Consider the following 22365-nt stretch of genomic DNA (forward strand, 5'->3'; position numbering starts at 1 on the left):
AGGGCAAGTTCTTACATAAATTCTGAAAGCGTTTTACAGGTACCTTCTAAGCGAACTACTGGTCTATTTAATCTGCTCAATACCCACCGGAGTTCATGTGACATTTACATTACTTTAAACCAGGGGCTGAGACTGGTTGTTCGTCAGGTCCCCATGGCATTTTAAAAATCAGGAAGTATCATCTTCAAAACCACGGGAAGACCAACACTAGTAGGCCTGCATTCCCACACAATTGGCCAGGGTGCTGTTGCAGCTGGAGTCGTTAGAACGGAGTGGCGCTGTCCATTTCTCAAGGGTCTCTGTCCTCTCTATTACCTTAAATCACTCATTAACCTTACAGTCAGGGTCCCTATGGGCGGGGCTGATCATCACAAATTAGGCTTACCAGTTGTTTGCAGGTAGCAAGAGTTCCAACTGGTTAAATATTTTGCTTCTAGCATCCATTTACAAGCATTTGAATTTGCCATGCCTGAGCCACCCCTTCTCTTCAAGTGTATGGCATTAAGCAATGAATAGCCCTGAATGGGGAGGTTTTATGGGGCCATGTAAAAAGGTATCACTTGAGTTCCTACATGTGCATGTACAGTATCTATATACATACATGGTTTCCAAGTACAATGCTAAACCTCTTTGTTTGGATTTATTCAGCGACTCCAGATTTGTGAGCAGACAGGATCATGGGATGTGAGAAATGGTAAAGATCTCAGTATTCCCGCTTCTTGTGGGAACTTTAAACTCCAAGAAAACAGAATACACCAAGCTAAGGGTCCTTGAATTATCCTTACAGACCTCATTTTGGGGTCATATATTCCAAATCTGCTAATTTGAAAAAGGGCATTTCAGGGGTGGTTCGTCTTTATAAAACATTTTTCATACATGTAATACTCATTTCAGAAACAGTGCTGCCAACATGTAACTTCACTCGTCAGATCAACAAGTGATTGGTTTTCTTGTGAGTTGCACATTTCTGCAATTTGCATAAAGCACAAAAAACTTGTGAAGCAAATGACATTCAGAGACATAGAAATGGCCACTACCAGCCACCTCCTTTCTGCCTACTACTAGACTGAATGCCTTCAGTTCACCCCTGCTTTAGAAGGACTGTAGGAGTCTGTTAGTGGAAAAGATACTGGACCGGGAATCAAGAGACTGGAGTTCTAATCCTCACACTGCCATCACCTCTCTGAATTTGCAGTCTACCATCTGGAAAATGGGGGCATTGGAAAGGGATGGTTTTTATAGGTCTCTTCCAGCTTTTACAGCATAGAGTTCTGCTTCTGCATTTAATGGGCTCGTACTGAAAATGTTCCTTAGGTTACCAGATTCACAGCTAGGTAATTTGTGTGTATTCTTGGAGGATGGTATGGTGGATACAGGGAGGGGGCGGTGGTGGTGATGGTGATGGTAAAGCAGCCAAACAGAAATATAATATCGTCTTGGTTTTGCAAATACTTTATTCACAAACACATAAACAATCATTTCCCTTTAGACAGTTCTCTGAAACTTAGCTTTACATTGTATGTCTAGTTTCCTTTTAGACAAAACTATGTATTTATTTACTTACACATTTATTGAGAACAAATTCTATATAAACATAATCTAATATCTAATTTTTAAAAATCAAATGGAAACAGGAAATCACTATCAAAATACCTACTGCATACTGCCCTAAGTTTGTAACATTTGGAGAGCACAACCTACATTATACTCTGCACTTGGTGCCTAACAGATTCTGTACAGCCTTTTATTAAACATTAAATCTAAGCAGATGGTTGGCAAACCGTAAGATCGTAATTGAAAAGGAAATCCTGGACTTACCTTCAGAGGCAAAACACAAGGCAGCTTGGCAAAAAATGTCTGAAACTGGTTGCTGATTGTGGTCCAAAGGCTGCTAGGAGAATCCATGGGCAAAGCTTCCATGAAGGTAGCAATGTTTTCCAAACAGCGTATCATAGCACCCCCTGCTGGTAAATTCTTTTTGTTATTTAGACCCTAAAAACACAAAAGCATAGGCAATCAACTGCTGAAACAACGTGGGGATTCAGATAGCTATTTGTCGAAGATCAGTTTTAAAAATCACATATTTACGGTTTAAACTTGTGTTGTGTGCCTACTATATAGGCCATTCATTGTAATTGGCAGGAGGAGCACAGAGAAGAATCAACAAATTCAGACAAACTTGGGAAAAATTGTGACCTTTAATTCAGTGAGAGAAGGTGAAATGTGAGCAAGAAATAAGAAACATCTTTTAAGGATCTGCAGTGAGCGTGATTAGGTGCTAAGAAAACACAACGAATGATGCTTGCTGTAAACTCCGCTGGCCAAAGCCTGAGCATAACGGCTACAGAAGCAGGAAAATCTCTAGGGCCACCTGCCAACCCTCCAAGCTAACAGAGAGCTAATAAAGAGGCTACGGAACACAAAAGCCCAAGCGTTGTGATACAACAACGAATAAGCAATGGAGCCGAGAATTGAATTCAAGTCTCGCGATGGAGCAAAGACGCAGGACTTGAATCCAAACCTCGCGATACAACAAATAAGGGAAGCTGAGACTTGAATCCAAGTCTCGCGATACAGAACGCGCTGCTCTACCCACCGCACCTCCTGAAAGCCTGAATGCTCAATGGAGGTGAGTGTGCTTAACAGTTGCCTAATCACCCCTGAGCTGAGGGTGTTCAGAAGCTTTAAATAAATAGTAAATCCACACAAAACAGCAATGTCCAACTGACATGCTTCCGTGCATTGGCAATTTTTATTTTTAATTAATTTTAAACATTTAAATTACTTAAGATGAATCTGACATTTTTGTATTTAACATAAATTTAATTTTTAAATTAAATGACTGAATTAAGTCCTCAGCCGCGATTTCAGGAGGGGCGGGGCTTAGAGGTGTCATCAAAGCGAACCTACCTCTAGGAGCTGACTGAGAGCAGCAATAGAGCTCAGTTCATTGAAGTCCATCAGAGACGTGGCTAAGGTCCGTAAAAAAGTCCCATCTGGAAAGTCAACAATCAGATTTAGTAGTGTTTGGATTTCGGCGATGAGGCACGTTTGTGGTGGCTGGATTCCCCGTGGAGGAATTACCTTTGATAGTGCTCTGGAACAGCTGCGGGAAGATGCCGTTGGGGGCCAGCTGATGGAAGATGCAGCGCAGGAACTGCTTGGCCACCCCCGCGGCGTTGCCAGGAACCATCATGCTGGGGTTGCACAGGGAGAGAAAAGACAGGGACTCATGGAGCACCCAGCATGAGTTTAGGTATTTCTGAACCTCCTTATTTAGAGGTCAGGCATTGAGACATTAATCCTCTTATGGAAGATCTCCCTGTCATTTTCATCAGTGAGATGAAATACTGTAGTTACGTGCAGTCCCTGTTAACAATAAGTTTCTAGAAAGCGAGAACCAGGACATGTCAGAGTGGTCCCAGACTAATGAATTCCAGCCACCCCCAGAGTACAGAAGAGGCTTCTGAGGCCCAGAAAGAAAAGGTGACCTGCAAAGGCTCTAAGTCCGGAACATGGCAGAGTCAGGACAAAACCCAGGATGAGATTATCAGCAAGACCCTCCCAGAAAGTGTCATTAGCTAAGAGAGAGCTGATCTGAGGGGAAATGCAGGGAGGGAGATGTTCATGGCTATTGGGAGATAGGAGAACTTTCCTTGGAGCACCTTGAGCCAGTACTTGTAGAAAGGAGAGGGCTTTGATCTGTGTGGTTCGCAGGACCTCTGCCCATCAAAAGAGGGAGCCAAGAGATGATTATGCCCCTGAGACCCAAGTATCAGGAAGGACGTTCCCAGAGGTGATCAGGGGGTGAATTAACAGGAAGAAAGTAGAAATCAAAGAGCCCAAATAGGTAAGTGGTAAAAAGTCCCTCTTACCTAAGCCGTTTGATTATGCTATGTCTACCCTGAAATGCTGATTCAAACGTGTTGGTCAAAAACACTCTTCATGCCGCAATGACACCAAATTCATACAAATTCTTTCAAAAATAAGGGAAGGAGGGAACCCTGCCCACCTTATTTTATGAGGCTAACATAGCCCTAAAACTAACATCAGATAAAGTCATTACAAAAAAGCAAACAAAACCAAAGCAAGAGGGAACAAAAAAGAAATGAAAACAAAAGAAAGACAAACCAGCAGTCCTCATGGACACTGAATCCAGCTATAGATAAAAAGGATGATGGTCTGTGACCAAATAGAGTTTATCCCAGTAACATAAGAAGGACTTAATATTCAAAATCTCATCAATGGAATTCAATATATTAAATAATAAAGGGAAAAACCATACAGTTATTTCAATAGATACAGAAAACACATCTGACAAATTTAACATCCGTTCATAATAAAAACTCTCAGCAAACTAGAAACAAAAGAAAACGTCCTCAATCCAGTAAAGAGCATCTATGAATATCTACAGCAAACATAATTAATGATGAGATACTAAAGACTTTTCTGCAAAAGCAAGAACAAGGCAAGGAGTCTCACTAACATCTTTATTATTGTACTGGAGGTCCTACTCATTGAAATATGACAATAAAAAAATAAAAGGCATAAAAATCAGAGAGAAGGGAAACTGTCACTATTTACAGAAATGACTTCTTTTTTATATACAAATGCTTTTAGACCCCAAGAAATCTTTAAAAGCAACTCTACTACAACTAGTAAGTGAACCCAGTTTATTACATTACAATGTTAATATAGAAATTCAATTGCATGTTTATATACCAGCAGCAAAAGTTGGAAAATGAAATTTTTTTAAATTCCATTTACATTGGCATTAAAACACCCAAAAATTCTTGGGAATAAATTTAACAAAAGATGTGCAAGACCTCTACACTAAAAGCCACAAAACACTGCTGGGAGAAACAAAAAAGACTGAATGAAATTAGAATATATACCATATTCATGAATTGAAAGATTCAGTATTTTTATGCTGTCAGTTATCCCCAAATTGATTTACTGTCTCAGTACAATCCCAACAGGCTCCCCCCCCCACCCCAACTGAGAAGTTTATTCTAAAATGTATATGGAAATTTGGTAAATCTTGAATATCCAAATCAATCTTCTTGGAAAAAATGAGCAAAGTTGGAAGATTCATAATCTCAGACCTCAAGACTTATTATACAGCTACAGTAATCAAGACAGTGCGAGTAGGAAGGGAAAAATGAAGGGGGCGAAACTGGAGGAGGAGATGAACCAAGAGAGACTATGGACTCTGAGAAACAAACTGAGGGTTTTAGAGGGGAGGGGGGTGGGGGGATGGGTTAGCCCGGTGATGGGTATTAAGGAGGGCACGGATTGAATGGAGCACTGGGTGTTGTACGCAAACAATGAATCGTGGAACACTACGTCAAAAACTAAAGATGTAATGTGTGGTGACTAACATAACATAAAAAAAAAAAGTGTGGTGCCGGCTTAAAGATCAACATACAGATCAACGGAACAGGACAGAGAGCTAGAAGTAGATCGACCCTTATACCGTTATTGGATTTTAACAGACAACGGAGTGATCCAGTGGGGAAAGGGAAAGTCACTTTTTTCTTAATGGTGCTGAAATAAATAGGTTTCTACATGGGTAAAAAGGAACTTCAACCACTACCCTCATACCATACATAAAAATTATTTTGAAATGGATCATATACATGCTAAATATAACTAAACTTTTATAACTAAACTTTTAGAGGAAAACACTGGAGAATATATTCTTGATTTGAGGACGGGCGACAACAACAGGAAGAAATAGTCATAAACTACGTAAAAATTTTAAAACATTATGGGGTGCCTGGGTGGCTCAGTCGGTTAAACGTCTGCCTTTGGCTCAGGTCATGATCTCAGGGTCCTGGGATGGAGCCCCGAGTCAGGCTCCCTGCTCAGCAGGAAGCCTGCTTCTCCCTCTCCCTCTGCCCCACCCCCACTCGTGTTTTCTCTCTCTCTCTCTCTCTCTCTCTCTCTCTCTCGCTCCCTCTCTCAAATAAATAAAACCTTTAAAAAATTTTTTAAACATTAGATTTCATCTAAATTAAAAACATCTTATCAAAATATATATTAATAAAAGGAACAGGTAAGCCCCAGAGTGGGTGAAAATATTCTCAGGATATATTTAATAAAGGACTGGTATTCAGGCTATATAAAGTCCTGCAACTCAACCCAGTTAAAAATGTGCAAAAGATTTGAACAGACACTTCACAAGAGAAGATTTACAGAGGGTCTTAAAGAGCACGTGACAAAATACTCGACAGCATTAGTCACCAGGGAAATGCAAATTTAAACTATCATGAGATACCCACCAGAATGGTTAAAATTAAAGAGACCAACACCACCAAAATTTGGCAAGAATGTGGAAGTCTCATGTGTTATTGGTGGGAATGCCACATGGCACAAGACTTTAAAGAGAAGTTCTGATAGTGTCTTACAAAATCAAACATACATCTACCCTGTAACGCCACAATCCCATCCCTAGCTATTTATCTAAGAGAAATGGTTTACAAATAATCTTGTATAAGAATGGTCCTAACAGCTTTATAATAGTCCCAAACTTTCTGGAAACAATGCAAATGTCCATCAACAGGGTGAATAAAATAAACTATGGGATAGTACTGAGCTCTAAAAAGGAAACAAACTATTGATAACATGCAACAACATGGACAAATTTCAAAAACATCATGCTGAGTAAAAGAGGTCAGACACCAAGGAGCACATACAGTGTTATTCCATTTATATAAAGGTCTACGGTAGAAAGAAAAAATCAGGCTAGTATTTGCCTATGTGGGTGGAGCTTGGCAAGATGCACCAGGGAACTTTCTGGGGGCGATGGTAATGTTCTAAATCTTGACAGGGGTTTAGGTCATGCAGGGGTACACATTTGTCAATAATCAGTGAACATACACATAAGGTATGTGTACTCTAGTATGGAAATTGTGCATCAAAAGAAAAAAAGCCTTAAACAAAATCAAACGTTAGTGAATGATAACTTTGCCGAAGAATATATGAAGTACGCTAATATTTGAAATTTACTTTGAAATGCATCCAAAACTAAAATGGATTGACGGGGAGGCAGAAGGATGGAGAGACGGTTGGATATGTGATAAAGCAAGTAAAATGTTCATTGTAGAATCTAGGTGATAGGTATACAAGTGTTCACTATAAAGTCCTTCCAACTTTGCAGTATATTTAATCTTTTATAATAAAAGGGGGGAAAAGTCTAAAAAAATTTCTATAACTAAATGGGCATTAAAAAAAGGAGCAAATATCCATCCCTAAAACCAAAAGTTACAGAAGCGCAGTAACAGCAGCACCATCTTATGTTTGTAGGAGCTACTGCAGTTTCGCGGCCACAGATACCCGATCCCTTGGACCTCCCAGCAAGTAGCCGTTTGGCACAAGAAGGCTATACACAGTATCCCTCTTTTATAAATGAGAAAACTAAAGCAGAGAGAGAAATGTGCCCGTCTCACCCACTACCCATTCCTGCTCTCATCTGGTCCCTTTTCCCCCCTGCAGCCAGAGTCACCTTTCTAAGTGCTACACACACACCCCTTGCCGCTTAAATATCCTTCAGCAGTTTCCCACTGCTGCTAGAAAGCCCACAAGGTTTTATATGGCTTATAGGCCCTGTATCATCTGGCAAGCCAACCTCACATCTCTGTGCTCTAGCCACACTGGCCTTTTGGTCGTTCCTCCTACACAGTCTGTTCTTTACCACCTGGAGACCTGGGCAGACGCTTTTTCCAGAGCTATTTGCACCATTAAACCCAAGGCATTTCTTTCAGATCTTAGTGTAAACATCGCTTCTTAAGGGAAGCCCTTCTGTCCTTCCCTCTTGCTCCCACTGCCCAGATGACACCAGATCTGCCAGCCCTCTTCTGGGCTCGCCCATCTCAGTAAATGGCACAGCCATCCACCCAGCCGCTCAGACCAAAACCTGGGAGTCATTCTTGCCTCTGTCTTTCTCTCACACCCAACATCCAATCTATCCGCAAATTCTGTAGGCTCGGCTTTAACAACACTTCCTGAATATATCCCTAATGGGACCACTTCTTACTCCCTTGAACCAAGTCTTTATTAATTTGTGCCTGCCACTGAAACGGTCTCCACGCTGGCTTCCCTGCTTCCGCCCCTGACCTGTTTTCCTGCATGACCTATTTCCAACACAGAAGCCGAGGGATCTTTTCAAAACACAAGGGAAGTCATGGCGCTCCTCACTCCCTGCTTCCCTCGGTAAAAGCCCAACTCCTTACAATGACCTCCTGGGCCCTACCCGGCCTGCCTCACCCTCACCTTGCCCACTCCTCTCCTACCCTTTCCCCTGCTCCTTCTGCCCCAGCCTGCCTTAGTCTTACTCCCCAAATATCCTGGGCACTTCCCTGACTTACGCCTTTGCATCTGCTGTTTCCTCTGGCTGGAACGTTCTTTCTATAAATTGCCACATGGATCACTCTCCCCGCTTTTCAGGTTTTGTTCAAATACCACTTCCTCAGAGAGGCTGTCTTTGACCATTATTATATCCAAAATACCACCTCAGACTGTTCTGTATCTGGACTTACCTGATTATTTTGCATAGCATTTAGCACTGAATGATATTAAATGACATTGTCGGTTTTCTTGTTTGTTAATTTGCTTATTGTCTGCCTCCTCAACTGAAATATATGCTCCAGGAGAGCCCGGACTTGCTGTTTTGTTAACAAGTATCCTCAGTCAGTCCCTAGTGGTCATTCCAAAAATACTTGTTGAATAAATGAATGTTATTCAGTCTCCCTACACATTGTGTTCATCGCATTAAGCACTGTTTACAATTATAAATTTGTGCAAATATTTTCTTCGTGTTGGCCTCCCAGATAGACTGCAGGCCCCACAAGGGCAGGAACCATGTTACTTTTGCCCCCAGTTGAAACCTAAGTACCTAGCACAGTGCCTGCTACAGAGTGGGCCTAAAATAAGTATTTTCTGACTAAAACGAGTGAATGCATGAAAGAATAAAAAAGAAAATGAGTGAATGTAGGCATGAATGAATGAATGAACAGAAAATGATCGGATGCTCTCTGGAGCTGCAACTGAACCTAACATTCCTTCCACAGTACACACTCTGGTGTTTTAGAAACAGGATGAACATGCACAGGGGACAAAAAGAAAGTGAGATTTGGGCCCACTTTAGGACCTTACCTTTCTGCTTGATTAGAAAAAGTCGTGCTGGATGCCAATCTAGGAAAAGTAAACAGAGTTATATGAATTTCTTAAGTTTTCACGAAGAAATGCACGAGTACTACGGTAGGACCACTTGTGGCCCCCGTTCAGATGGGGAGACAAGGAAAACCATTGACAACTCCCCTGATTAGGGACAGTGGGCGAACTCGGCGGTCAGTCTCCAGGGTTCAACTTAGCCCAGTTCCTGAGATCTGCTTTCTGCATCAAATCAGATGCTTCCACAGAGACACACACAGTTAGTTGGTTTAATGTATCACCTGGCCAAGCTACGAACTGGCCACGGCAGCCAGTTTAGACAGAGAGCTGAACAGCATTTGACCCAGTCTGTCTCTTTACATGTGAACTCAACTCAAATTCATTTCTTTGTATTCCACCTCTGAAACGTAACCACAAACTGTAAAAGCCTCTGTAAGACAGTAAAATAGGTAATAAGGGTATTGTCAACTAATCTGCCAACAAATTGGGATGACATATTGTGAAGAGAAATGTATTAAGTAATCATTATATAACATGTAATTTTTAATAATTATATGGTTCATACACATGGAAATAGTCTGTATGTACAGTAAGAAAGAGAATGTCTAAACCCGCTAAATTGGTGGGTTTAGAAAAACATGTCTTGATCAATAAGATATCGACGAAACAAATAAGGGGAATGCTCAGGTTCATTTACTTAAGACCACAAGAGTGCGCCCAGCCAAGAACGCATTTGGAGAGGAATGGAGGGTCCGGCAACCGCTAACACAAGACACCATTCCCAGTTGCTTTGGTTAATGACACTACAATGAATCAATAAGCATTGGCAAATGAAATAAACAGTCATTAAGGATGCAGCAAATGCAATCTTGATGGCTATATCTACAAAAAGGGGTGGGTAAATTTTAAGAGGGATCTAAGTAGAGAACAAATCTCAAAATCACAGAAAGGCCTGGGTGATAAATGCTGAGCTTACATACGCTTAGAACACCCTGGAAATAGTTCCTGTGGGACTAACACAAATAAACTAAGTGTTCATAAATCCACATTACCTCATCTGGAACTGAGGCATGCAAGGGAGCCCCGAATCAGGTGACTGCTGAATCCATTTCCTGGTGGGTTTGGTGATTAGGCTTAGGTTGCTAAGGGCTGCGGCAGCTACTTTAAATGTACCTCTCCACCCCCCTTCTCTCACCAGTCTAGCCAAAGGCAGTAGAGATTTAAATATATGTATATGTAAGCAGGTAAAAACATATCTGCTACTGTTCTGCCTTTACTCATCTTCAAAGCTCACATCTTTTCATCCTAACAGCCAGCAGTGTGCTTGAACACGGTTTCTTCTCGCTTATGTGAAAAAAAAAAACAAAATAAAACCCCTCTCTATATCGACTACAACTTAGATCAGCTTTTTCAAGGAGATGGTAACAGATCAGAACAATAATTCTATCTGTCCTGAATCTGAAAAGTATTGATGGTATGAATTGTGGCCTTGCATTAATAAAAACTCTCAATTTCCACAAGCTGGTACATTTATTCCAGGATTGCTTTGATTAGGTTAAAATCAAGGACTTAAATAAAATATTTCATCTTTTCTTATCTCTCCATCACCCACTGTTCATCACTGCACACTGGCTATTTCTAGGTATTAGAGGTGGAATAGTTATACCATCTCCTAAGGATATACACTCTTAAGGACACTACAGAAAAATGTGGGGCAAGGGCGTTAAGGGTCGAGGGGTTTTTAATGCTTTCCTGTTTGACTTTAACTGGAAATCAGTATTTCTTCTTAAAAAAAAAAAAAAAGATCAACTTTTAGCTCCATTACAATTCATTCTCTTTCCCTCCCTCAAATACCAGGAATTTGCAGAATTCTGTTTTTTTCCCTACCTCCTCCATAGAGATCTTCCCTAAGAAATTGTTTCCATCCCGAACTTCTACAGCACTGATCACTCACACTACTGTTACAGCTCTCAATCACATCCTATCTTGTATGGCTCCTCAGTTATTCCATACTGAGCCACTGAGCTCTTCAATAACTAAGCCACAAATCACTAAAGAGCAAGAGCTCAGTCTAAAGCCCAGAGCCAAAAGCCCCTGGTTCTGTGCGAGAACAGACTGGGAACATAGTACATTCATGTGGAATTTCATCCAGTCTCCTATAAATTATGCACACCAGGACTACAATTTGTTACTGAATTTGAACTTTACGTATACCCATGAAATATCACTTTCTATCTAATGTCCTATCCACTAAATGGAATTTTCTCAATATGAAAATTCTCAAAGTAGCTAAGTTTAATCTCCCCTTATTCCAGCTGAAAGCCCTGTTCCCAAAAAATGTCTATCCTTCCCTTTTCTGAGTCAGAAGGGTAAAACTATACTCCATCTTCCCCTCTCAGGACAATGTCTCAAGACTGCAAGGTGCCTAGAGAACCCATCTTAAAACAGGTAAGGAGAGATAATAATATCTAAATCTTATAGATAATAATATCTAATAATAATATCTAAAACTTGTAAACTGTTGAACTATAAACTGTGCACAGTTCTGGGTACTGCCCCATACATTAGCCCAAGTAGTAATTAAGAGCAACAAATAGGAGATTTTTCTTAGTGCAATTTCCTCTAGCATCATTCTGACACCATGACATGGTGACCCATGACCCAACAGAGCTTGGGAATTCAATCCAAAGTTTGGTACATTCCATTATTAAAATTAGTCTGAGTTGATCCCACAAATATCAAACATCTAAAAGGTTACTGAATGTTTTACTTTTGAACTGATAGTTTTTATGTCAAGGTATAGAGTGAATAAGGCTCCTCCTTCCTTCCAAACAGAACCAAAGCAATATTCACCTTCCCACGGACTGCATTATATCCAGCAACAGTGGGGCTGCCAGGTCTGGGCTTAAGTGAATGAATGTGGAGAGGACCACAATGGCCAGCCCAAGGGTTTCCTCATCATATTCTTCAAGAATGGCCCCACAGTCATGGCATCTGCAAAGAAAACAGAGGAATGCTGTCCACGAAAGCCAGCAATGGTTTCAAGATACAACAAAGTATATAAAGCCATTTCTCAGGAGTCTTGGAAAAGTCCCCAAAAGGAGGTCAGTGGCCCCACTCTCATGATACATAGTGGCCTGCAATGCCAGCCTCCTCCTAGACACAGAAACAGCACACATGACAGAGATGAGGAAGGTTCTTTAAGTCACTGAAAACGTTCAACTCACAACTGTCTGGCCTCTATGGACATAAATTATTGGTCCCTTTTACAGCAAGCACCAGACAGACTAACAGTTTGAAGCTTCTGGTTGAGGGATTTTAGGCATGTAAAATTATCGCTAGGGATGGTCAGTAACTAGATATTTTTCTCATTTGTTGAAATTAAACATGAAAAATGCCTAGATGCAAATGGAAGCTTTCCTATGCTCTCAGACTGAAAAGTGTCCTATTTGTGGGTGAGACATGGGGCAGTTAAGCCAAGAGAACACTCCAGAAAGCCTGGGGAGTCTGGATCACGGTCTCTTCTCTACCACTCACTCAGATCAGTCTTAAGAACTCACCGCGCCTACTGAGTGTAATAGGTAAGGACACAGTGGCACTTGCTCCTAAGTCACTTGCAACTTACTGATCTTGCTAGTATCTAATACGGGTTCAACTTAATTCATCCCAGCCAAAGCCACAGCCCTTCTATTCAGCCACAACCGGACAGCTTTAGAAAGTGAAGGGAAAGTCTACTGGGAATAGCGAGGGAACTAGAGCTAAGATCACCACTGAGAACTTTCCATCTGGAAACTTCCTAAATACAAACTCTATCTATGAAATCCCTGACCAATTGACCTTTTTGAAAAATACAGGATTCATATCTGTAACTACAAAAGAGAAATGGAGTGCACACAAAGACTGGGACTTGGAGGAGGACACAGAATGGGGACATTGTACCAAAGGAGGAGCCAAGAAAAGGCCTCCAAACACAGCTAGGTGCTCCCCACATGGACATTCCAAGGCAGCTCTCCAAGGCGGGCACCTTTGCGTCTTCAGGAATGACTGTTGGCTGGGGCCAGCTGCATAGAGCCTCACACCAGCCCCTCGTGCCTCATATTCTTCTCCCTGTATCACAAGCCTACCCACTGCATCACCAGGAAGTCTCCCTAGCCCAAAGGGATCTCTCCAAACTTGAAATCCTACAAGTCTTGTTCTTTATGATATTCAGGACACAACCATTTGTGTGCCAGACAATGTATAGGGAGCTTAGAGCATAAAAGACAGAAGAAAGGGTCACAGTCCCTAAGGAACTCACAACCTGTATGTATAAACAATGACACAATTAAAATACAACGTGGTAAGTGGTAGAACAGAAAGATGTCACGGATACTATGGAAACTTGGAGAATGGTATGACTAATTCTGCCTTGTGTGTAGTGGGAAACTCTGCCTTCAGCTGGGTCCTGAAGCAAGACTAGGAGTTCGCCAGGCAGAGAAAGTACAAAGAGAAGGACACGTATGAAATCACAGAAGAGAGAACACATCAGGCATGCTCTGGAGCAGGTGAGGGGGCTGGGGCAAGAGCTCCAGGTGAGGAGCAGTGAGGCCATACCTTCACAGTCTAAAGGGCCTTCTGTCATAAGCAAAGGTATTTGGACTTTATCCTCTAAGAAATCTGGGGATGCTGAAGGCTGACAAACTGTGAGGTGACGTACCAGTTTGAGACTCAGAGAAAGGATTCTGCTGTCAGGATGGGAATAAGAATCAAGTCTCCATACTTAGTCCCATCCTCACAATTTGAAGCTTATAATAATCAGTAAGTGGCTCTGATTTGCATTTGTCCAAACTGAGAAAGGAACATGCCTTGGCATAAACAGATGCTGGCCATACAATGATAGGACGTTTCTAAAATAACAATGCCCACCCACGCTTAGGACCACGGCCCCTTGACGAACAAGTTATGACTTAAAGCATAACATGCCTCCTCTGATCCTTTCTCACAACCGTGGTGAGCAAACGCTCAGATTCTGTAAATCTGGTGAAGAAAAGAACAGCGTGAGCTTACTTGTCTGTCATCACCGTCGGCTGCTCGTCTGTGAATTCTTCCGGGGCCGGCACAAACATACTGACGATGCTGGGGGCCGACAGCAGGCTGGATTTCGTGGCGCCTGGGGAAGCAGCAAGGAGACACCTGGTGAATAAAGGTCTGTTTCTAGGGGCCAGGAAAGCCCCATCCTCCTCTCATAAATCCTCCCAAGATCACACTCACGGAATGTGATGGGATCAGTTCAACAGCATTGTGAAAACCCCTCAAGGGTCAAATGAGTTCAAGAAAGACTGATTTGTTTCAAGAGTAAAATGAATTCAAGAAGGACTGTGATCTGTTTCTGTTTGTGTGACTTTTAAGAGCTAAACTCCCTTTGCTTCTTGACTTCGAAAAAATCAGAAAGAGTTCAGTGTGCCAACGGGATGAAGACAAAAATAGAAAAAGGGGGAAATCTATTCAAGAGCACCCTTAAGTGAGTTTACAGTCCTTATTTGCTAGGCATACATGGAAGCTGCCCTTACAATCCTACGTTTCTAAAATCACCAATGCCTACCGACCCTAAAATGCTGCTAATTTGAAAAGGGAATAAGATCCCAGAACTCTACATACATAAGCAAGGGGAGGGGTTTGAGCTAAGAAATATCAGAACAGCTTTTTAACTTGGAAATTAATATCATAAGCCCCAAAGCAAAAGACTTCATTTTTCAAACTGTAATATTTATGAATGAAAGATCAAGTGTTTTGAAGGAGTCATCTAGTGACTTCGGCCAATCAACATCACAGAGTTTAAAACTTTGGGTTTTGATGCCTTCAGAGAAATCTAAGGCAGGAATCTTGGCGACATGCTCTAGCAATGAGTAAATTGTTCTCTACTAAGAAAACAACAGGTGCCAGACAGTCAGGAAAGAAGGCAGAAAAAGTCAGTGGTCATTAAAGAGTCTGTTTCTCATCAAGGAACTGGAAATTTAGTGCTGGAAAACAAAACAAAATTGTATGATCTGCCCTTAAATAGGAGAAAAATAATGATTCAGAGAACCAGTTTTTAAAAGAAGTAACATAACAATTTTAGAAACCTAGCAAAGTGGGCAATGTGTTTCAATCTGAGGGAGAAAAAAATGGTATTGAAGCCTTTAAAGAATGAAGATGGTGCCAGACTGTATATTCCCTTGACTGATCAAAGGCTACAAAGTGTGTTTATGAGAAGCAGGAGACCTGCCGACTCAAACAGCAAAGGAAAGTATCTAAAAATATCTTTATGTCACTTCCAAAGATCCCAAATGGGTATCTAAATTTTACTACAATATTTACCAGCTATCTCTGAGTAACACTCTTTTCTACCTGTACCTCAGTATCTCACTAACAAGGATCTCCAATTATTTCATCAGGATAGTGCTTTGAGGGGAAGCAACAGTATTTATTACAAGCGTAACTATATTTTGATTAGTAATAGAAAAGGCAAGAACTGGGCCCAAGATAAAAGGAGACATGATTAATTATTAAACACTAAGGTAAACAACATGAAGTTGCTTCAAGCAACCAAAACAGAGAAAGTTTAAATCTAATATTCTGCATTTCTTGAACATTGATAGACCGTGTCTATCAGATGCCAAAATGTCTATGCTAAAAGTGGACGAAGTCACCCCATAAGATGGTGATACATATACAGTCTTACTGGAAACAAGACACTGAAAGGCAAAAAAATTATTGAGTCAAGTCTTTCAGAAGACTCAATTACTATTAAATAGAATTTAATACCAATTACTATTAAATAGAATTCACAATTCAAGTCAAGAAAAGAGAAGGAATCAAAGTCATTTGGGTGGCTTCAAGCCAATAATTACCCAATACAAATGCCAAGAAATAGGTATTTCTGACAATAATAGCTCCGTGAAGTTGCTTATTCACACGACAACACAAAAGGTGTCATGCATTATTTATGGCAATCATCTATTGCCATAAAAGTTATTGGGCACTGGCTCCCCTATGGCAATATTAGCTAAAACTGGATTTCTAAATATGGCTAATCATTTGGGAGCAGAGTAACGTAGACGAAGAAGGTGGGAAATACAAAAGGAAGCTACGGACCTCAGCTACCTTTTGTTCTAGTTGAGTTACAACCAAGTCTGCAACATTAAAGGCAGTCCCATTATCCCCCAGTTGTGGACAATACTTCTGATGGCACTGCTACCCAAAGTGTACTCTGTATGGAACTAGGAACAGAAATAGAAGGTTCTTAGAAGCTTGGATAAAGAGGGGACCTCCCCCAAAGTCCAACTCCAAGCTGGAAATTTTGACCAAAGCCCCTTTGCGAATCTTAGAGATAGGAGGCATTGTAAAGGTTTTGGTTTGTTCAAAGGATGCAAGCACCCATCAGTCCCTTAGCTGCATCAGTGGACTTCTTCAGTTTACTGTGAAAGAGACTTTATCTTTCTTCTGTCTTTGTTCCCTTTACCTTATTCCATTTTTGTGGCTACTAACTTAGTCACTAGATCGTGGATGAGCAAGCACCAGAGTTGTCTGACCACTGACTTCTGCTCATAAAAGCTTTTCCCAGGCCCATAAGTGAGAAGAGTCTCATCATCTACAGGAGTTAAAACGGGTACTCATTGCCCAATAAATGTTAGCAAAAGCTGAAGATAAATATCTCTTCATTCCTAAGGAAAATCAGAAGAGTGATATGATCCTAAGTAATAAGTCTGCTTGATTGAGGGAAGTAGCTAAGAGATGCAGTCATAGTTCATTTTTTGTTTTGTTTTATTTTTTTACAAATGATCATTAAGCTGCTTTCTGAATTAAAAAAGAACAAAAGTAATGATTAACTAGCCATGAGATGAATTTTGAAAATACATATTCTGATGATCTTGGCACAGATTTATTCTCAGCTGACTCCAATGGGCAGCATAATGCCACGAGTATATTTTGTGCAATTTCAGATTTCAGATTTCAAAGAAGCTATTCGTCTATGATCTCAACATTCTAGAATGAACACAGATAAGCTGGGCCATGTTCAGAGAAGATACACAATAACATGGACAGCTGATATGTATTAAGAGGAATATCAAAGGACCCAGGAACATATGGTCTAGAGAAGATTGAGGAAATAAGCGATGTGTAGCTATTTTCAAACGTCTAAAAAATTATGTGAGCAACCAGACTCATTTTAGGTGGCCCCAAACAGAAAGTCACGATAAGGAAGAACTTTCTGTTGATAAGGTTCAAAGAGGAGATGTCATGCATTCCCAGTCCCTGGAGGTGTTTGAACAGAGGCTGGATCCACTCCATGGAGCTGCTGAAGGAGAGATTTCAGCACCCGCTGGGTGACCAGATGACTGACATATGCAGTGTCTTTCAGCTCGCACAGTCTGAGATTCCACGACCCCACTAACCTCTCATTCTCAACGGCTGTCCCTCCAGGTCAGGGTTTAGGCACATTGGCACATTGCACTGGCGTTTCCCAGGCTGTATCTGTTCTGTGGATAAACAGAACATTTCAGTCTTCAATGCAGTCCATTTAGCACAAGTCAGAATACAAGGAATTTAACCAATAACCTCAGGGGCCATTTTTGGGGGTCACTGTTATTGTTGATTATTAATATGTACAGGAAACATCCTAGATTTTGGGGTAGGGTTGTCTGGGGTTTTACTACAAAACTGCCATTCAGGTATATGCAATGTAATTAAAAGCAGGAGAGCATCTGAAACCGTCCAAAAAAAAAAAAAAAAAAAAAGTCTGGATTCTCTTCCTCCCCACCGAGAAAGCTCAAATACCATTATCTCTTGACATGAAATGAAAAACTGAAAGCTAATGTAACTGAAGGCTAATGTCACAGCCATGAAATAAATGTTTTATACAAATCAGTAAATACATAAGTGATCGTTTGGGGCAATGGCCAGAAAGGTCATACAGAAAACATGTGGAACTGGTAGCAAGGAAATGGCAGGTGTCTCCCTGAGGGCTGAGGACCAGGGGTGAGGTCAGCCACTGAGGGCTGAGGAACAGGGATGAGGAACAGGGGAAGACACGGAGGAGTGGGGCTTCTGGAACATTCATTTCCTATGAAAGATGAGACGAAGAAGCAGCCATCAGATGAGCACAGATGGAGAAGAGGCAGGTATTCGCCGAGCAAGCAGGTGCATGCTGAGGTGAATCGATCATAACCCATGTTTTAGACTGCCTCTCTCAGTGTCATCATGATTAGATTTGTCCCTTTGGAGACCAGTGAGTCATTGAATGGACATATGTGCCCTAAAGTGGCATGTCACCTAACAGTGACCTAGGTATTCATTGACTCTCCTGTGGTCTTAGATTTGGGGAGAACTTTTCATGGCACTAATCAAAACAAGAGTATTGAGATGAAGCTCTAGTAGGACTTGGTGACTAGAGAACCAACTTGGAGAATGGAAAACAAGTCCAGGAAAATGGGTGAAAGAAATTCAGACAGCATGTAAATGGTAAGTATTAAGTGAGAAACCAGAGTGACATGAACGAGACTGAAGTCTGGTTGAATGTGAAAAATTCAGTTAAATGGGTTATTTGGCATCATGTAGATTCTCTTTTTAGATTAAAATTTGGATTGGAAATTGAATCAATCAAACTAGGTTGGAATCATAATCTAAATCTGAAATGGTTAGCTTAGGCTGAGCTACTTGCTACAGAAAACAGAAGTATGTCAACCTAACAAAAGGTGGGCATTTAATTATCAGAGAACTAACCAAACCAAGGCTCCCATTCTCAGTTCCTCACATAGCTTCCTCAGTAAAGAGAGAAACAGAGTCAGTCCTCTTTGGTGTGGATGGAACGACTCCACCCAGACCCAGTCGGCTGTTGAGGCTGGTTATCCTGTCTTTCTCCTTGACTCTCTTGCCTGTTGGCTTTCGGCCATGACATTATTCACTACCACTTATCACCAAAAGGAAGACAAAACATGAAACCTTTAAAACGTTAAGAACCCTTATAAAGGCTGGAGAGTTGAAACTATCTGTCAAAAGTAGGATTGGGTATTTTTCTGTGGGACTTAATTATCTAGCTCTCCTTTTTTGGAAAAACAACAGATGGGGGTGGGGGAGATAAGATAAAATGTATGTCAGTATTATGGTTTTGAAAAAAATAAGTCTGTCGATGTTTTGGTTTTGTGGACGTCATAATTCCTGGTCACAAGGAAGGATATTAAAATAACAATCTCACATAACTATGGCCAGAAAGTACTAACCAAGATATTGAAATAGTCTAAGTGCTGGCCCCCGGAGCCTATCACAGTAACAAACCATGATATTTTCGTAGTGCATGCATGTTGCAAAGTGCTTCCACATGTGTAATCTTGTAACTCAAATGACCCATTTAATTAAAAAAAGGAAAAAAAAAACACGAAAAGCAGGCACTCCAAAGAGCAGGATTGTGGCAATACTACCGGCTTGGAAAGGAGTACGTGTGCAGAACGTGGGAACAAAGTTCAGAAAATGCAGAGTGATCATGTTTAAAATAGACATGTCATGGCGATCGATTCTTACTTTAAAATTGAGGTTAGATGCGGTTCCACTATATGAGCATGAGGGTGTGCGGCTGCAAGCTGGTGACCCTGCTGACTAAAACACAGAGCTCATATTCCCAAGCCTACTGGCAGATCATGACGTCACTAAGCTACATTCGTTATTATCAGTATTACTATTAATATGCCCTTATTTGGGGGGAAACTTTACAAAATAGAGACTATTGATAATCTGGTGTTTCTGTTTATTTTTTTAATTTGCATCATGAAATCACAGTTCCATTCCCTCCTTTACACATTGACATCACTTAACCCCCAGATAGATAACCTAGTATCTGGAGTCTGGGTCTTAGAGGAAAAAGAGTTGGACCAGCCTAAATGGACAAACAGGTGGCTCTAGAACACTTGGAAAGTTTAAATAGACTTATTCATTACCTACAGGTTTAAAAAAAAAAAAAATTACTTGAACCACAGAACACAAGAGAAAATCTAATCCTTCACACGAGAGCAGAGGGCACACAAAGAAAGTGGCATTTAGCTAATCTGAGAGGTAAAACAAGAAGAAAAAGCTTGACCCACCAGTGTCCCAGTTGCTGATGTTATGGGGGGCGCTAGACTGATGTTCCAGCTGTCGCTTCATTAACTGGCTCATTGTCAGAGCTCCCAGGGATCCCCTTTTCATCTGCCTATACTGAGCTATATGGAGGAAATTAGGACATGATTACTAGGGGAAATAAATTTCCACTGCACACAAAGGCTCTACAAATCCATATAGAATCTTAATTGAACCTTCATTTGGCTATTTGTGATGGCTCGGTAAATTGTATGCTCCTGTCCAAAGGAAAAACTAAGGCACACTGCTGTTCCGGGTGCCTTTCTTGCCTCAGTAAAGAATGAAAGAGTGCCTATGAGCATTTATCTGTGCCCCGTAAATATTTACTCCAGTTACCACAATATGATTACTTTCATTTACCTTTTTATTTATATACTCTACCTTGTTCCAAAAAGGATTTAAGGCAGGTAATACTACTTTGAATTTATAGCTTAACTTTTTTTAACAGAGCTTGTGCATACATAGTTTCAGGCTCCATTATATCCCCATGAGTCCGTGTGTCTGTGTGTGTGTGTGTGTGTGTATTTTGGAGTAAAATGACACATATCAACCCCAATTTTTTGAGAGAGAAACTGAAGCAAATGATGCCACGTTACTTGGGAACCAACTAGCAAATGAGGTAGTCATAGAAACCGAAACATGTTGACTCCAAAGTCAATACTATTTTTAATCTCTCTATGAGTCTCTGCCTACTGTTTGGGAAATGTGAATTGAATCACCTTCCACAAGTGTATTCTAGTACAAATCTTTGTTTTAGAGAGTAGTGGTAACATTTTTATCCTTCAATTAGGCATTGACAAATATCCCACCAATGAAATGTCAAGTTACGAGCATTTCCAAACCAGAAAAATAATTAAAAAAAAAAAAACACTCCTGCCAGTAGACTGTTGAGTAAAAAAGCAACCTGCCTCCTACCCTCCTATTCCTCTGCCAGGGGTCTCATCAGTCCCTGCCCCCAGCCCAGTGAGAAAGGCAGAGAATCACTGATGTGCCTTTTCTACATGATCCCAAACTCCTGGACACTGGAGAGCATGTGGTATTCACTCTCTTAGGAGGACAATTTCAGAAACTGAAGTTCTTTAAGTACATGTTCTAAGAGGGGATGGTAGAAACCGAGATGATTGCATGGCCCCTGGAAAGCCTTAAATGTTATACATAGGTTTCACAATCACTGTACCAAGACGGCAACTTCATGAGATGTGAAATCAATTATAACATTTTTAATGTAATTAGCATGCTGTTTGATTCATGGTAGTCATGGCATGGTTAGCTACAAAATGGTCAGCTAGCAAACTGATCCAAAGAAGGGAGTGTGATGGGAATTCTTGTGTCTTGGAGTCCATGTTGACTAAATTCACGATAATGACTACTCCAACCAAGACGGAAAATCTCCGATTCTTGTTGATTGGTGAAATTCAGTGTTACGACTCACTTGAAACATGCAACTTCAAGTCAAATGCAAAAGCAGAAATCTTGTAGAAGACTTAACCAATTTAAAAATGAGCATGCTCAAAGGAGGACTTAAAAAACCTCTAGTGATTTCATAAGTTCTCCGATCCTCAGTTGTGTGTAGACGGCAGAATTCCCTGAGAGTAAAAACCCTTAATGTTCAGCTCAGTGTGTGAGGTGCCTGGCATGATGCCTCCAAGAACACACCACCAACAGCCATCCAATACATGCTTTTAATGCAGAGAAGGAGGAAGGTGGAAATCTACTGATGCACTCTGCTGACTCCAGAAAAGCTAGAGTCAGTTATGACTCTAGGATCATGAGACACTGGATATGCTTATTTTATGACACATTTAACTAGCACTGAAGTCAAGCTGACTTAGTCACCCTATCTCAAATTATACCCAACTTGGAATTCTGATTAAAATTCACTATCTTCCTTTTTTTTTTTTTTTGGATGATTCACATAAATTAGGAGGAGAAAATATACTTTCACAATTCTAGTATGTGGGCTTACCAATGGGCGTTCTATCACGTTATCAAATAGATTTTTATGATAAAAGAACAATTAAATCCAGAACTAGCTGTTCTTCTTTGCTACCAAAAGGGCAAGTA

General features: G+C 40.8%; 1 protein-coding gene across 1 annotated transcript in view; it reads right to left on the reverse strand.

The window, feature by feature from the left end:
* Positions 1-22365, reverse strand: part of UNC79 (unc-79 homolog, NALCN channel complex subunit) — a 239203-nt gene that overhangs the window by 48364 nt on the left and 168474 nt on the right. Inside the window, 8 exon segments of the mRNA XM_044918006.1 lie at positions 1819-1992; positions 2911-2996; positions 3085-3197; positions 9157-9195; positions 12028-12168; positions 14221-14323; positions 17589-17672; positions 20268-20384. Of these exon segments, the coding sequence (XP_044773941.1) occupies positions 1819-1992; positions 2911-2996; positions 3085-3197; positions 9157-9195; positions 12028-12168; positions 14221-14323; positions 17589-17672; positions 20268-20384 (857 nt within the window).

The sequence above is a fragment of the Neomonachus schauinslandi genome, chromosome 9, assembly GCF_002201575.2.
Source record: "Neomonachus schauinslandi chromosome 9, ASM220157v2, whole genome shotgun sequence".
Taxonomy (NCBI): Eukaryota; Metazoa; Chordata; class Mammalia; order Carnivora; family Phocidae; genus Neomonachus; species Neomonachus schauinslandi.